At 45.9% G+C, this 13144-nt stretch overlaps 1 protein-coding gene across 7 annotated transcripts in view; it reads left to right on the top strand.

Annotated features, from left to right (window-relative positions):
- Dnaaf9 (dynein axonemal assembly factor 9) overlaps positions 1-13144 on the top strand; it is a 133866-nt gene that overhangs the window by 96757 nt on the left and 23965 nt on the right. For all 7 annotated transcript variants that reach the window (XM_075962196.1, XM_075962194.1, XM_075962198.1 and 4 more), the window contains 6 exons: positions 1363-1509; positions 2181-2269; positions 3181-3279; positions 3859-3976; positions 6585-6673; positions 7585-7743. In XM_075962196.1, coding sequence (XP_075818311.1) covers positions 1363-1509; positions 2181-2269; positions 3181-3279; positions 3859-3976; positions 6585-6673; positions 7585-7743 — 701 coding nt within the window. The remainder of the gene's footprint in view (positions 1-1362; positions 1510-2180; positions 2270-3180; positions 3280-3858; positions 3977-6584; positions 6674-7584; positions 7744-13144) is intronic.

The following is a 13144-nucleotide window of genomic DNA, read 5'->3' as shown; positions in this document are numbered from 1 at the left end:
TGAAACAATAAAACTCTTATAAGACACAATAGGGAAGAAGCATCGTGACATGGGATTTGTCGCTGACTGCTTAGATAGAGCCCTGAAAGCCCAGACAGCAGAAGAATAACAACACAAAGTGAACTTCATCAAAATAAAGCTTTCCAGAAGCCGGAGAGATGGCTCAGTGGTTAAGAGGTTGTTCTTGCAGAGGACCTGGATTAATTCCCAGCACCCACATGGTGACTTTCAACCATTTGTCACTCTAGTTCTGACCTCCTTAGACACCAGACACTCATGTGGCATATAGGTATATATGCGAGCAAAACACACATATAAATAAAGTAATACACAAATTATAAAAACCATTAAGTTTTCTGGGGCTTTCTTGCACTGCAAGCCTGATGACCAGACCGCGTGGTGGAGGGAGAGAACCAGCTCCCCGGAGCCGCCCTCTGGTCTCCAGGTGCTCAGTGTGATCTGCACACACAGATAGACACCATCATTTAATTACATTGTTATTTACTTTCTAGGGGTGGAGTTTAATGTGGAGTATGTGTGGAAGTCAGAAAAGAACTTGTGGAATTTGATTCTTTCTCTCCTTCGTGTAGATAGATCTCCGGGGATTGAACTCAGGTTCTCAAGCTTGGCAGCAAGCACTTTTACAACTGAGCCGTCTCACTGGCTCAAATAAATTTTAAAAATTATACTTGCTGAGCATGACGGCATATGCCTGCAATTTCAGCATTTGAGAGGCCGAAGCAAGAAGGTTACTAAGAGTTCCAGACCAGTCTAGGCTATATAGCAAAACCCTTTGCAAAAAATAAAGGTAAATTTTAAAAGCTTCTGTGCATCAAAGGAGACTCTCAAAAGAATGGAAAACAATCCATCAAATGGCAGGAATCGTATCGATCATAAGAAATAGTATCTTAGTTGGGAGAGATGACATAAGCCTTAATCCCAGCCAAGGAACTAGAAACAGGACTACCAGGGTCATCCTCTACTACATAGTGAGGGGAGTCCAACCTGGACTTCACGAGACCATGTCACAAATCTGTCCCCATCCTCCCTAAAACAATACCTCAGAAGGAATTTGGAGATGACATTTTCAATTTGAGAAAATATGTATCTGAGTCAGTGCGACAGCACATGCTTCTGACCCAGCTGAGAAACTGAGGCAGGATTGTGAGTTCAAGGTTAATTTGGGTTTTGGTGAGACCATGTCCCCACCAAAAAAAAAAAGAGTTCCACTATCTCCTATAGCTAGAAGCTGGAGAGTGTGTCTGTTGCTAAATTCAGTAAGCCCTTTTCTTTGAGAAGCTGAGTCTAGCAGGACTGAAGCCTCCAAGTGGACTCTGTTCTGACACTCCTTTCTCTCTCCAGGACTCCACCAGCGTAGTAGCCGCCCTTGTCATCGACTTCAGAAGCTCACTACTTCCTCACCTCCCAGTTCAGTTCCATGGATCGAGCAATTTTCTGATGATTTTCCTTTTCCCAAAATCAAAGATATATCAAGCGTTTTACTCAGAGGTAACATCAGTTGTCTGTCAACTTAGCAAAATAACCGCTTTTTCCTATAGCAATTTAAATGGTAAGATAGTGTCTTAGAACCAACTGACGGTAATGCAAAGCCAGCCTGGTGGCTCTGTCCTTGAATCCCAACAATTGGGAGGTAGAGGCAGGTAGATCTCTGTGAATTTGTGGCCAGCCTCGTCTCTGTAGTGAATTCTAGGCCACCTAAAGCTACATGGTGAGACCCTTTCTCCAAAAGAAGTGGGGGTTGGGGGACCTGAAGAGATGGTTCCGTGATGCAGAGCACTGGCTGCTCTAGCAAAGGCCCGAGTCCCAGCACCCACATGGTGACCCAGAACCATCTGTGACTCCAGTCCCAGGGCTTCCAGTCCCCACCAGGCAGGAACGTGCTCTTGCAGCCAGAGCAGTGCTGCTGACACCACCTTTCGGGTTTTCTGACCTCTGGAAGGTCACAGTCTCTGCTGACAGTGACCCAGAAAGGCATTGCTGGCTCTGAAAAACCCTGAACAAAATTGCTTTCCGGCCTCATTTTTGAAGCAAACTTGTTTGTGATAATGTTTTCCTCTGCACTGACAGTGTTGATTTTCAACAGTCATCAGACCCCATGTGGATTCCATATCCTGTTGTTGGGTTTAAAGTGTTCTTTGTTTAAATTCTGTTTTGTTTAGGTCTTCTCCCCTTGGCAACAGCAGGATAACTCAGGGCTTTCTTTAAAAGTGATCCAGGAAGATGGATTATCTGTGGAACAAAGGAGACTGTAAGTGGCTCTCTCCAGTGTTTGTGCTCAATTCCCAAAGCTTTGTGGGTGTGCTTTCTCTGCAGGGTGACTCACATTATGTAAGAGGGGTCTTAGCTTCTGAAAGGGCCAATAGTCATGTCATTGTTGCCAGCATGCAGATAGCCGGTGTGCTTGGGGAAACAGCCAGACAGATGATAGCCAAGCTGGGGACGTGGGTGGCTCCATTAGAAGAGCACTTGCCTAGCATGCAAGATAGGTTTGATCCCATCCCAGCATAAACCATGCATGGGGGCACATTCCTGGGATCCCAGTATTTGTGAATTAAAGGCAGTAAGATCAGAAATTCAGAATCATGCTCAGCTGTCTAACAAGTTAGAGGCTAGCCTGGGCTACATGAGACCCTGGGGAGGATAGAGGGAGAGGAGGAAATTCACTGATGTTTTATCTAGGTTTCTGCTGCTGTGATAACATGGCCAGGGTAGTTCATTTAGAAAGAAGAAATTATTTGGTCTAGAGTCCATGATGGTGGATGGAGGCAGCGGATGGCTGAACAGCAGCTGAGAGCTCACACATGTCAAAACCACAGACAGGAGGCATAGAGAGCAGACATGCCCCCTCCAGGAGGCCACAGACAGCCTCCAGCTAGGGGCTAAGTATTCACATGCTCATGACTATGGTGGTCATCTCGTTCAAACCACTACAGCTGATAATTAAAACCTGAGACCACTGTCAAAAATAGAGAGGCCAACCATCCTATGTGAGCAGGCCAGTTGTCATGCCTGGTACCTTATTTTGCTTAAGGCTGTGGGGTGTTTAATTTGGAAGTGTTGGCGCTGTTAAATTCTCTGGCTTAGAGGCCTCAGAACTAGTTGTGTAAGGTGCCTTTGCTGTGGGAGCTGTAGCACTAATCTGAGCCTTTGGTGTTACAGGCACTCCTGTGCACAGAAGCTCTTCAGTGCCCTGAGCCATCCAGCAGAGGAGTGGAGCTCTCCGAGGCTGCTGGCAGCCAGACTTCCTGAGCTGGAGCGGTGAGTTCTGTGCATCTGATTGAGATGTTTACTCTTGGTCCTTCCTCAGCTCCTTTACACAGCGCTCCTCATGGACCTGAAAGGGGAGTCGTGACATGCCATGTACCCTTTCATATCATGAAAGAATCTCTCCTTCTTAATTTAATTTTTAAATTTATTCTATTTTATTTTGCCTGCATGTATGTCCGTGTGTGAGGGTGTCAGATCTTGGAGTTACAGACAGTTGTTAGCTGCCATGTGGTTGCTGGGAATTGAACCCCAGTCCTCTGGAAAAGTAGTCAGTGCTCTTAACTGCTGAGCCAACTCTCCACTGCCAACCCTCTCCCCTTGTTTGTTTTTGAGACAGGGTTTCACTGTGGAACCTGGCTGTCCTGGAATTTGATCTGTAGTCCATGCTGGCCTCAAACTCAGAGATATCTGCCTCCTGAGAGCTGGGATTAAAGGTGTATACTACCATCACCTGGCCTAGAAAAAAAAATCTTTAAGGCTTATAGCACTTAGATAATAAATGTCTAGTGTGAGTTGACATGCCCAGCAAAGCTGGTGACAGTGATGTGACAGTTGTCTTTGTTTTTCTAGGTTTCTCCAGCATTTTGCTGTCGGCAGCATTGGTCAGGAGCCTGTGATGAGGACCCATCTTCCAGGCCTGCTGCAGCAAACTGAAATCAGCCCTGCTCAAGGATTAGAAAGTGACAAGGTAGAGTTCACCAAACATGCTGAGAATTTACAGCAGGATAATCTGCAAGTCTGTATCGTTTAACAGGAGCACAGGTGGAGGCCTTCATAAGTGTGTCCACCTCCTTGAATGCTGATAATTATATACATGAAACCGTCTTTATAGAATGACTGTCAGGCCAGACCCCATGACCTTGGCCAACCCTGACATTGTGCCTTGCCCTCCTGCGTCTCCAGGTCTTTTAAACTCTTGCTGTGTGTTCTCAAGCTGTCGCTTCTTTCTGGTTGTGACAATGACTCAACCTAGCATTGGATGACACATTATGTTGTCAATAAGAGGAAGGCTGCCCATGCTGTAATCGCCAGAGTGAGGTGATACTCAGCGTTTTCTTCTTCAGAATAGACCTTCATGTGCTCCTGCCTCGTGTTTCCATTTCCCTCCTCTTGACTCTGCCCACCATTCCTTTGGAAGCTGCATATCATAGTTTTTTTCTGTGCAAGTCTAAAACATGTTCATCTACTTAAGGAAATAGCACAATGCAATTAGAACCCTCCGTTTTTCCTTTGGATAATTCTTCTAGATAAGAGGGTAAAGGAAACAGATGCCTGCCTTGTGCTATTTTATTTAAAAAGTGCTATAGTACTGGCCTTTAAGTAAGAGTACCTGACTGGGTGGATCTTAAGAAGCCCACATCCGGAACTAGAGAGACAGCTCAGCAGTTGGGAGCTCTGGCTGTTGTTGTAGAGCAACTGGGTGTGATTCCCAGCACCACCACTCGCAGTGGCTCGTAACTCCAGTTTCAGGGGATTCTTGCTTCCAAGGACACTGCATATACATGGTATGCCGGCATGTATGCAGTCAAAACACCCACACACATAAAATAAATAAATGAATAATTCTACACCCATGATCTTGGGTGAAATACCATAGATGTTTCTGTTTCTCTTTCCACTTGTGCTTAAATATGTTAAAGTCTTTTCTGTATAAACTCTAATGTTGCTTTTTACAAAAAGGAAATATTTGACTGTGCATGTGTGAGTTAAGGAACTGAGAGATAGCACTGAAGAGTAGGGAGCAAGACGGGAAATGCTGGGGTAGCAGGGAGAGCACAGTGTGAGTTACATTAGTACTTGCAGGGAGCCTTGGTCCCAGGTTGGAAGGAGAACTGGGGTTTGTGGGTTTCCACAGAAGAAAAGAGATCAGCAGCCGTCTCTGTGCTCACACAAGCAGCTGCTTCCAGATGTCAAGCTCAGCGTTAGTGCACACGATCTGTGACGGGCTGTCTTGGTCTCACCTGGTATAAAACAAAACATAGCCAGGTGTGATGGCCTGTCCTAGTTTTCAGGAGACGGAGACAGGAGGATCGCTGCAGTTTTGAAACCATTCTGGGTGGCATAGAGTTCTAGGCCAGCTTGGGCTCCATAATAACTTTTTCTCAATAGGAAAAGAAGGCATCCTGTAGACAGGCCTTCCTAGGCCTTGCCATTGTAATAAATCTTCTGGGAGTACATGAGTCTTGTCCTCCTCTGCTGGTCTCCCTCGTTCAGTAAATTCCTTAAATGACCTTAGGCTGTCTACCTGAGGGAAACCTAGTATTGTGTGCTAGTGCAATGGAGCTAGGACCATTGGGCTGGTTCTTCCCCTTTCCCCCATGAGAGGCTTTCAGAGAGCTTATCATACCCGGGAGTTCTGAGTCACCACAGGCAGCCCACAAAAGCATCTTCAGGAGAGCTCCACTGCTCAGCAGTTTCCACACCACTGTAGCTGGACATTGTTTCCCCAGACTTTCTTTCTGCTCCCTAGAAATGGAGCAAATGTACTATCCCTAAGTGTCTCCTGTACTAGAGGTCTGTGGTCATAAGAAAGTTAGGCTCTCTAAAGTGATACAGTTACAAATGTTCCATAGAAATTTGTTTACTACTTACTTGTTTACTACCTTCACACCTACCCTGTAAGGTAAGTAGGTATCTTAGCTTGTGTTCTAGAGCTATGATAAAACACCACGACCAGAAACAACTTGAGGAGAAAGGGGTTTATTTCAGCTTTTCTCTCTCAGGTCACACTCCATCACTGAGGGAAGTCGGCAGGGATCTGGAGGCAGGATCTGATGCAGAGGCCATGGGGGTGCTGCTTACTGGCCTGCTTACTTCCCATGCTTACTCAGCCTGCTTTCTTTTTGTTTGTTTCAAGACAGGGTTTCTCTGTGTAGCTCTGGAGCCTGTCCTGGAACTCGCTTTATAGACCAGTCAGCCTGCTTCCTTATGTAACCCAGGAACACCTGTCCAAGGATGAGCCACCCCAGTAGCTGGGCCTTTTAACAATTTGCAATCAAGAAAATGTCCCACAGACTTGCCTACAGGCTGGTCTAATGGAGGCATTTTTTCAGTTGAGGTACCTCTTACCATTTGACTCTAGCTCCTGTCAGATTAGCCAAGAGAGAGAGAGAGAGAGAAAAGAAAAGCCTACCCAGGACAGTAGACCTTATCATTCACTGTAAATCAAGGAGCGAGTGAGTAGTGGTGCTGAACTTCAAACCCACAAAGTCTTGCTCTGGAGACTGGTTTTCTTTACGTCTTACACAGTGTTCTGTAGTCGAACTAGAAACCCACATGACATTTCTTTCATGTAGGTCGTCATCAGCATTGTAACTGGTCTCCCTGGCTGTCATGCTAACAAGCTCTGTGCTTTCCTGGTTACTCTACATAAGGAGTACGGCAGGTTAGTATGGCTTCTGCTTTAGCTTTGGGGAAGGAGGTCATGTTCCTGGGCCATCTACTGGCATTTAGCATGACATTATTGGCACAACAGTCATCCGTCTTCTCCTCATTAAATACCGTGTGCTTAGGGCCTTGTTCAGTGTTTACAGGTTAACCAGATCCTCACATCTAGTGTTTTGTCCTATAAACATTCTTTATTATTTGGGGGATCGTCTCTTGTCGTTTGGGCTTTCCTTGAATTTGCTGTAGCTGTAGCTGAGGATGACCTTGAGTTCTTGATCCTTCTGCCTCCCCCTTCCAAGTGCTAGGTTATAGGCAGAGCCACCACACCCAGATTGTGTGTGCTTGTTTCTCTCTCTCTCTCTTTCTCCCTCCCTCCTTTTCTATCCCCTTTCCCCTCTATCTCCTCCCTCTCCCTCCTTTCTTTCTCATGTCATCTCTTTCTCCCTCTCCCTTTCCTTCTCCTGCTCCCTCTCCCCTCCCATGCCTCTGTCTCTCTGAGATGGTGGCCTCAAATTCATTGGAAGTTCTCCGCTTCAGTTTCTTGGATGCTGGCATTACTGGCTTTTTTCTAAAACATTCTGAGTTCTTGACCCTTCCCATTTCTTACTAGTTTTACCAAGCATGGCACTAAAGCCGTTTCACTCAGGAAATCACTGCCAGGGCAGAAGTCTCTCACGTCTGAGGCCTTCTGACCATACGTTACTTTGTCTTTTTTCCTGGTGGAAGGAGATTTTCTACAAACGAGCCAAAGATCTGTCTTTTCCTGTGGTGCCACAATAGCTATCTCTCCATAGATAGAGTAATTGGAAGCATATCTTTGAGACTGCTGGTCATATTTAAATCCATGACTGAACTTTCTATGAGCAGGCCATATGTAGCCTTATGCAAGATTACCTTTGCTGCTTTCAGATGGATGGTATACCGCCAGATCATGGACAGCTCTGAATGTTTCCATGCTGCCCACTTCCAAAAATACCTTTCCAGTGCCCTGGAGGCCCAGCAGAACCGCTCTGCCCGACAGTCAGCTTACATCCGCAAGAAGACCAGACTGCTGGTGGTATTACAAGGGTGAGTGAGCGATGGAGGCCTGGCATGGAAGTGAGGATGGGGACCTTGTCATTATTGTTACTTTTTATGTACCTTTTATGTACCAACACTCCTCAGAAAGGCCAGGATGCTATTGCCATACTGCTAAGGGTAGCTGATAGCTACATACACAAAATCTGGCTTCCATAATGTAATATCCCCAAGATGTGAGGAATTAGGGAATCTGGTAAAGATTCTCCGGTAATTTATAGAATGATTGATAATAGTCTTTAAACCTTGCCATCTAGGTATGGGAGCCTCATCTGTCTCACTCTTCCCTCTTTTGGAATTGCAGATTTGGCCCCTGTCCCTACATAGTCTGTAAGCCCTACCCATCTCCCTGTTCTCCAGTGGCTATCCCAGAAGACCTTCCTGGGACCCATAGTGAGAAATACACATAGTATAGTTGAGCAAGGAGCCTGCTTTAACTGTAGACCCTGAAGTCCCTGTAAGTACCATTATTGTCAGAGGGAAGATGGGCCTCTGCCCCCGTGTGTGTGTGAGTGTGTGTGTGTTCACACATAGAGCAAGAAGAAGATTTAGGATGTCTTTCATCGTATGCCCTTGCTGTACCTGTCTCACTCCTTTGAGTCAGCATCTCTTACTAAGACTGGAGCTAGGCTAGCGGCTTCTGTCTCTGTCTCTCACAGCACTGGGGTACAGGTGGGCCTAGCCATGTCTTTTCAGATTCACATCTTCATGCTTGCATAGCAAATGCTTTTACCACTGAGCCATTTCCCAGCTCAGAACAAAGATTTGGCAGAGTATGTGCCACTGCTCCAGAGAACTGTTCACTGGCCCTCCACGGAATGTCTTGCACCGGGGCCCAGAAAAGAATGTGTTGTCAGGGGAACAGAGCAGGGGCTGGGCTTGTTTCTGGTGTTATGGTTGTAAAGAAGCTTTGTGTTATTCTTGCAACAATTACTGTTTCCAGTTAAGAATAGACCCAGATCCAAAGCTCTGTTTGGGCTCCCAGTTGTAGTGATGGGACCTGGGAGGAGCTAGGATGGTGATCCTGAGAAAGGAGGTAGGTGGCAGTGTGCACCCTTGGGACCTTCCTGCACTGATAGACCTGGCTGCAGTCGGACCCATCGCAGCTTCCCTTCTGTCAGCCCTTTAGGCCAGGAATCATCAAAGGGAGACTTGGGCCTTGAAACTGCTTGTTTTCTTAGGGTTTTCTGTTGTTTCTACTAGTCAGAGGAATGGGTCAACTCAGCATCACGACCTTCTGTTCTGCCCTTGTCAGAACTGAGTCACAGGGAGTGGGGGCCTAGAAGAGAACTTGCCGGTTTGTCAGTATACTCAGCTAAAGTCACTTCCATTATCCATTCATTCAGAGAATCTTGTTGACTCCTTATCTCTGACTCTACAAGTCTGTAAAAATGTTGGATATTCTAGCTACTTCTATCTCATGCAGCATAGACCCAGCATTCACCCAATCATACCACAGGGTATGAGGGACACCATAGATATCCTAATGGACTCAAGTCAGAATAACAGCTAAGCCCAGCCATGATGGCTCACACTTATAATTCTAGCACTTGGGGGATGGAAGCAGGAAGATCAACCATTGGCTATATGACTTTGAGGCCAACCTGAGTTATATGAGAGTCTCAAAAAAAGAAAGAAAGAAAAGAAAAGAAAAGAAAGAAAGAAAGAAAGAAAGAAAGAAAGAAAGAAAGAAAGAAAGAGCAGCTAAATGTTGTGACTCTTTACTAAGGCACTTACAGATTTGACCCATTTTTTTTTTAGAGCCAACAGTAAACCTGCTTTATAGCTTATAAAACTTCTTAGCACTAGACATTATATCAGGAATTCTGGACTAGAGAGATGGCTTAGAAGTTAAAAGCAATAATTGTTCTTCCAGAGGTCCTGAGTTCAATTCCCAGCAACCACATGGTAACTCACAACTATCTATAGTAAGAGCTCATGCCTTCTTCTGTAATATAGGCAAACATGCAGACAGAACACTGTATACATAGTAAGTAATAAATAAATGTTTTAAAATTTATTCTATTTTTTAAATTTTGTTTATTTACATATCTTTTATGTACTCTGCATGTACACCTGCAGGCCAGAAGACAGCATCAGATCCTAATACAGATGGTTGTAGCCACCAGTGTGGTTGCTAGGAATTGAACTCAGGATCTCTGGAAGAGTAACCAGTGCTCTTAACCTCTGAGCCAACTCTCCAGCCCCAATAATAGATAAATCTTAAAAGAAAAAAAGAATTCCCTCTGTCTTTGATCATACTACATAGTGAAGGCTGGCCTCAGATTGTGATCCTCCTGCCTCAGCCTACAGAGTGCTAGAAGTGCACAACAGTCGCCATGACACTTGGCTTGTTTCTTAAATCTGTCTTCTCTTTTCATCAACATATCTCTCATTTGTTTGTCTTTGGTTTTTTTGTTTGTTTGGTTGGTTTTGGTCTTTTGAGACAGGGTTTCTCTGTAGCTTTGGAGCCTGTCCTGGAACTAGCTCTTGTAGACGAGGTTGGCCTCAGACTCAAAGAGATAAATCCACCTGCCTCTGCCTCCCAAGTGCTGGGATTAAAGGCATGCGCCATCACCGCCCAGCTGTTTTTGTTTTCAAGACAGGATTTCTCTGTGTAACAGCCTTAGCTGTCCTGGAACTCGCTGTGTTTACCAGGCTGGTCTTGAACTCACAGAGATCTACCAGCCTCTGCCTCCCAAGTGCTGGGATTAAAGGTATGTGCCACTGCCACCCGACTTTGCCTCTGATTTTTTTATGTATGTGAATGTTTTGCTTCCATGTGTGTTTATGTATACCATGTGCATACAGTGCCCATATGGGGACCAGACGAGGGCATCAGATTCCCCTGAAACTGGAGTTAGAGACAATCTTAAACCACCATGTAGGTGCTGGGAACTGAACCCACGACTTCTGTAAGAACAGCAAGTGCTCTGAGAAATCTCTCCAGTCTTAGTTTTTGAGTTTTGTTATTTTGGGGTTTTTTGGTGTGTGTGTGTGTGTGTATGTGTGTGTATTTATCTATGTATGTCATGTGTATGCTAGTGTTCGCAGAGGCCAGGGCATCAGATCCTCTGGGGCTAGACAGATAACTGAGCTGCACAGTGTGAGTTCTGAAGCTCAGACTCAGGACCTCTGGAAGAACAGCAAGCACTCTTAAATGCTGAGCTGTCTCTCCAGCTCTCCCCGCTCCCCATCACCAGCATATCTTTGGAGAAAAGACTGTACTGTAGGAGTAGAGGGTTCCTTAGTCTCCAGTGACTATTTCCCCTCGTTTTCCATCTCAGAGGCTTTGACACTGAATAGAACATTGTTTTAAAAATGAAGTTCAAGGTCTTGTCTTGTTTTTAAGACAGGCTCTCATTTCTCATAGGCCCCAGCCTTACCATGTAGCTGAAGATGACCGTGAACTTTGATCTACATCTCAAATGCTGGGATTATAGGCATGTTTATGCCCAGTTTATATGTGCTGGGAATTGAACCTGTGACTTCCACTCTAGCAACTGAGCTATATCCCCAGGTCCTAGAGTGTTCTTTTACTCTTAAAAATCATACTTGTAGTTGCCGAGGTTTTTTTTTGTTTGTTTGTTTTTTTGTTTTTGATTTTCGAGACAGGGTTTCTCCGTAGCTTTTTGGTTCCTGTCCTGGAACTAGCTCTTGTAGACCAGGCTGGCCTCGAACTCACAGAGATCCGCTTGCCTCTGCCTCCCGAGTGCTGGGATTAAAGGCGTGCGCCACCACCGCCCGGCAGTTGCCGAGCTTTTAAGGATAGGGTAAATGAAAGGGAAATAGATGTAGTTATAAAAGGGATCTTCTTTTTTTGGAAGTTTTACATCTTGACATAAAATAAATGCATCTTTAAAAAAACAAAACAGGCCTTGTTCCATAGCCTTGGCTAACTATCCACTTGGTACCTTGCTCATGCTAGCCTTGAACTCAAAGGAATCCTTCCCCGTCAGAAATCCTTTATTTTCCAATGTGCTGCTTGCTGGAAGGGCCTGCAGTGTGTAGGGCTCCCCTGTACCCAGGCCTACCCAAGTACTGCACTGGGAATGGATGCACACATGCCCAGGAAGAGAAGCCAGAGAGTAGAGCCTCGGTTTCTTGAGCAAACCAGGCAGAGTGACTCAGGCTGGGAATCCTTGCTTTTCAGAGATGGAGGCAGGATTCCACAAGTTCAAGGGCAGCCTGTTCTAGGTAGCAAGTTCCAAGGGGTACACAGTGAGAACCTATATAAAATAAAAATAAATAAGTAAACACCCCTGGAGCAGCCTGGCACCCACATCCTGTCCTCCCCATGGCTCTGATGGTTGGGCAGGATGGAGGATGATGCTTTAATCTGGGATAAAGTTGTCGCGTCCACCCTCGGCCAGCAAGGAAAAACGCAACACCCGGAGCTCTTCTTGCAGCAGTTTTCAGGACTTTATTTACATTTTCTCTCTTTCTTTTTCTCTCCCTCCCTTTTTTCCTCTCTCTCTCTCTCCTTCCTATCTCTCTCTCTGCGGGCAAACCTCTCCCAGCCCTTAAGTAGGCATGGGCTGCCAACACCTAACTGCCAGGTGGGCACTGCCCATAGGTTCACGCATATGCAGGCAGCTGATAATCATTGTGTGATCATAGCATAGGTCAGGCCTTAGCCATCTCAGGAGTTGATTATACATCTCCATCAGGTGTGACACCACGCAGCTCGCTACATAAAGTGAGTTCCTTTTTGCAGGTGAGCTGTGACTAGGAACTCAGGACATAGCCCTGGCTGCTGCGTCCACTCCCCCACCTCCTGCTGCTCTCCCAAAGGCCCAGGTCCCTCTGATCTGTCAGACTGTCATCAGGTCTGACTTCCCTCATAGACTCAGACCTTTTGATAATAGTCTAGGTCCCTCGGGGCAGTGCTGTCGTCTCTGAGGTGAAGAGGCCCCTTAGAGTCGTCCCAAGTTCTGCAGGAGGTGGAATGTCCAGTTTATTGACCTGTATTGCTTTAGGCTTCAGGGACTGTAACACTGAACAGCACGTTACTGGGGAGACAGTGAGCGGATGAATGAGGGGAGATGGGACCGAAGATGCACACAAAGAGAACAGAATAGCAAGAGGACTGTAGCTGACAGTCAGTGCTTTGCAGGAAAACAGTAACAAGGAGACTGTAGCTGACAGTCAGTGCTTTGCAGGAAAACTGGGGGGAAGCATACAAGGCACCCCAAGGAGCATTACCATCATTGCAGTGTGTGAAGGTCCAAGATGTCTCCACAAGGTGCCACTTGACGTAGCTCGGTGGTGGAGCACTCAGCTAGCACATGCAACACTCTGTAAGTTCGATCCCCAGCACCACAAAAACCAACTGAGTGCCACTTAAGCAGAGACCTGAAGGAAGCCAGCCAGCCAGGCAGATGCCAGAGGA

Source organism: Microtus pennsylvanicus, chromosome 2 (genome assembly GCF_037038515.1).
Source record: "Microtus pennsylvanicus isolate mMicPen1 chromosome 2, mMicPen1.hap1, whole genome shotgun sequence".
Lineage (NCBI taxonomy): Eukaryota > Metazoa > Chordata > Mammalia > Rodentia > Cricetidae > Microtus > Microtus pennsylvanicus.
This window is presented reverse-complemented; position numbering and strand designations above follow the sequence as displayed.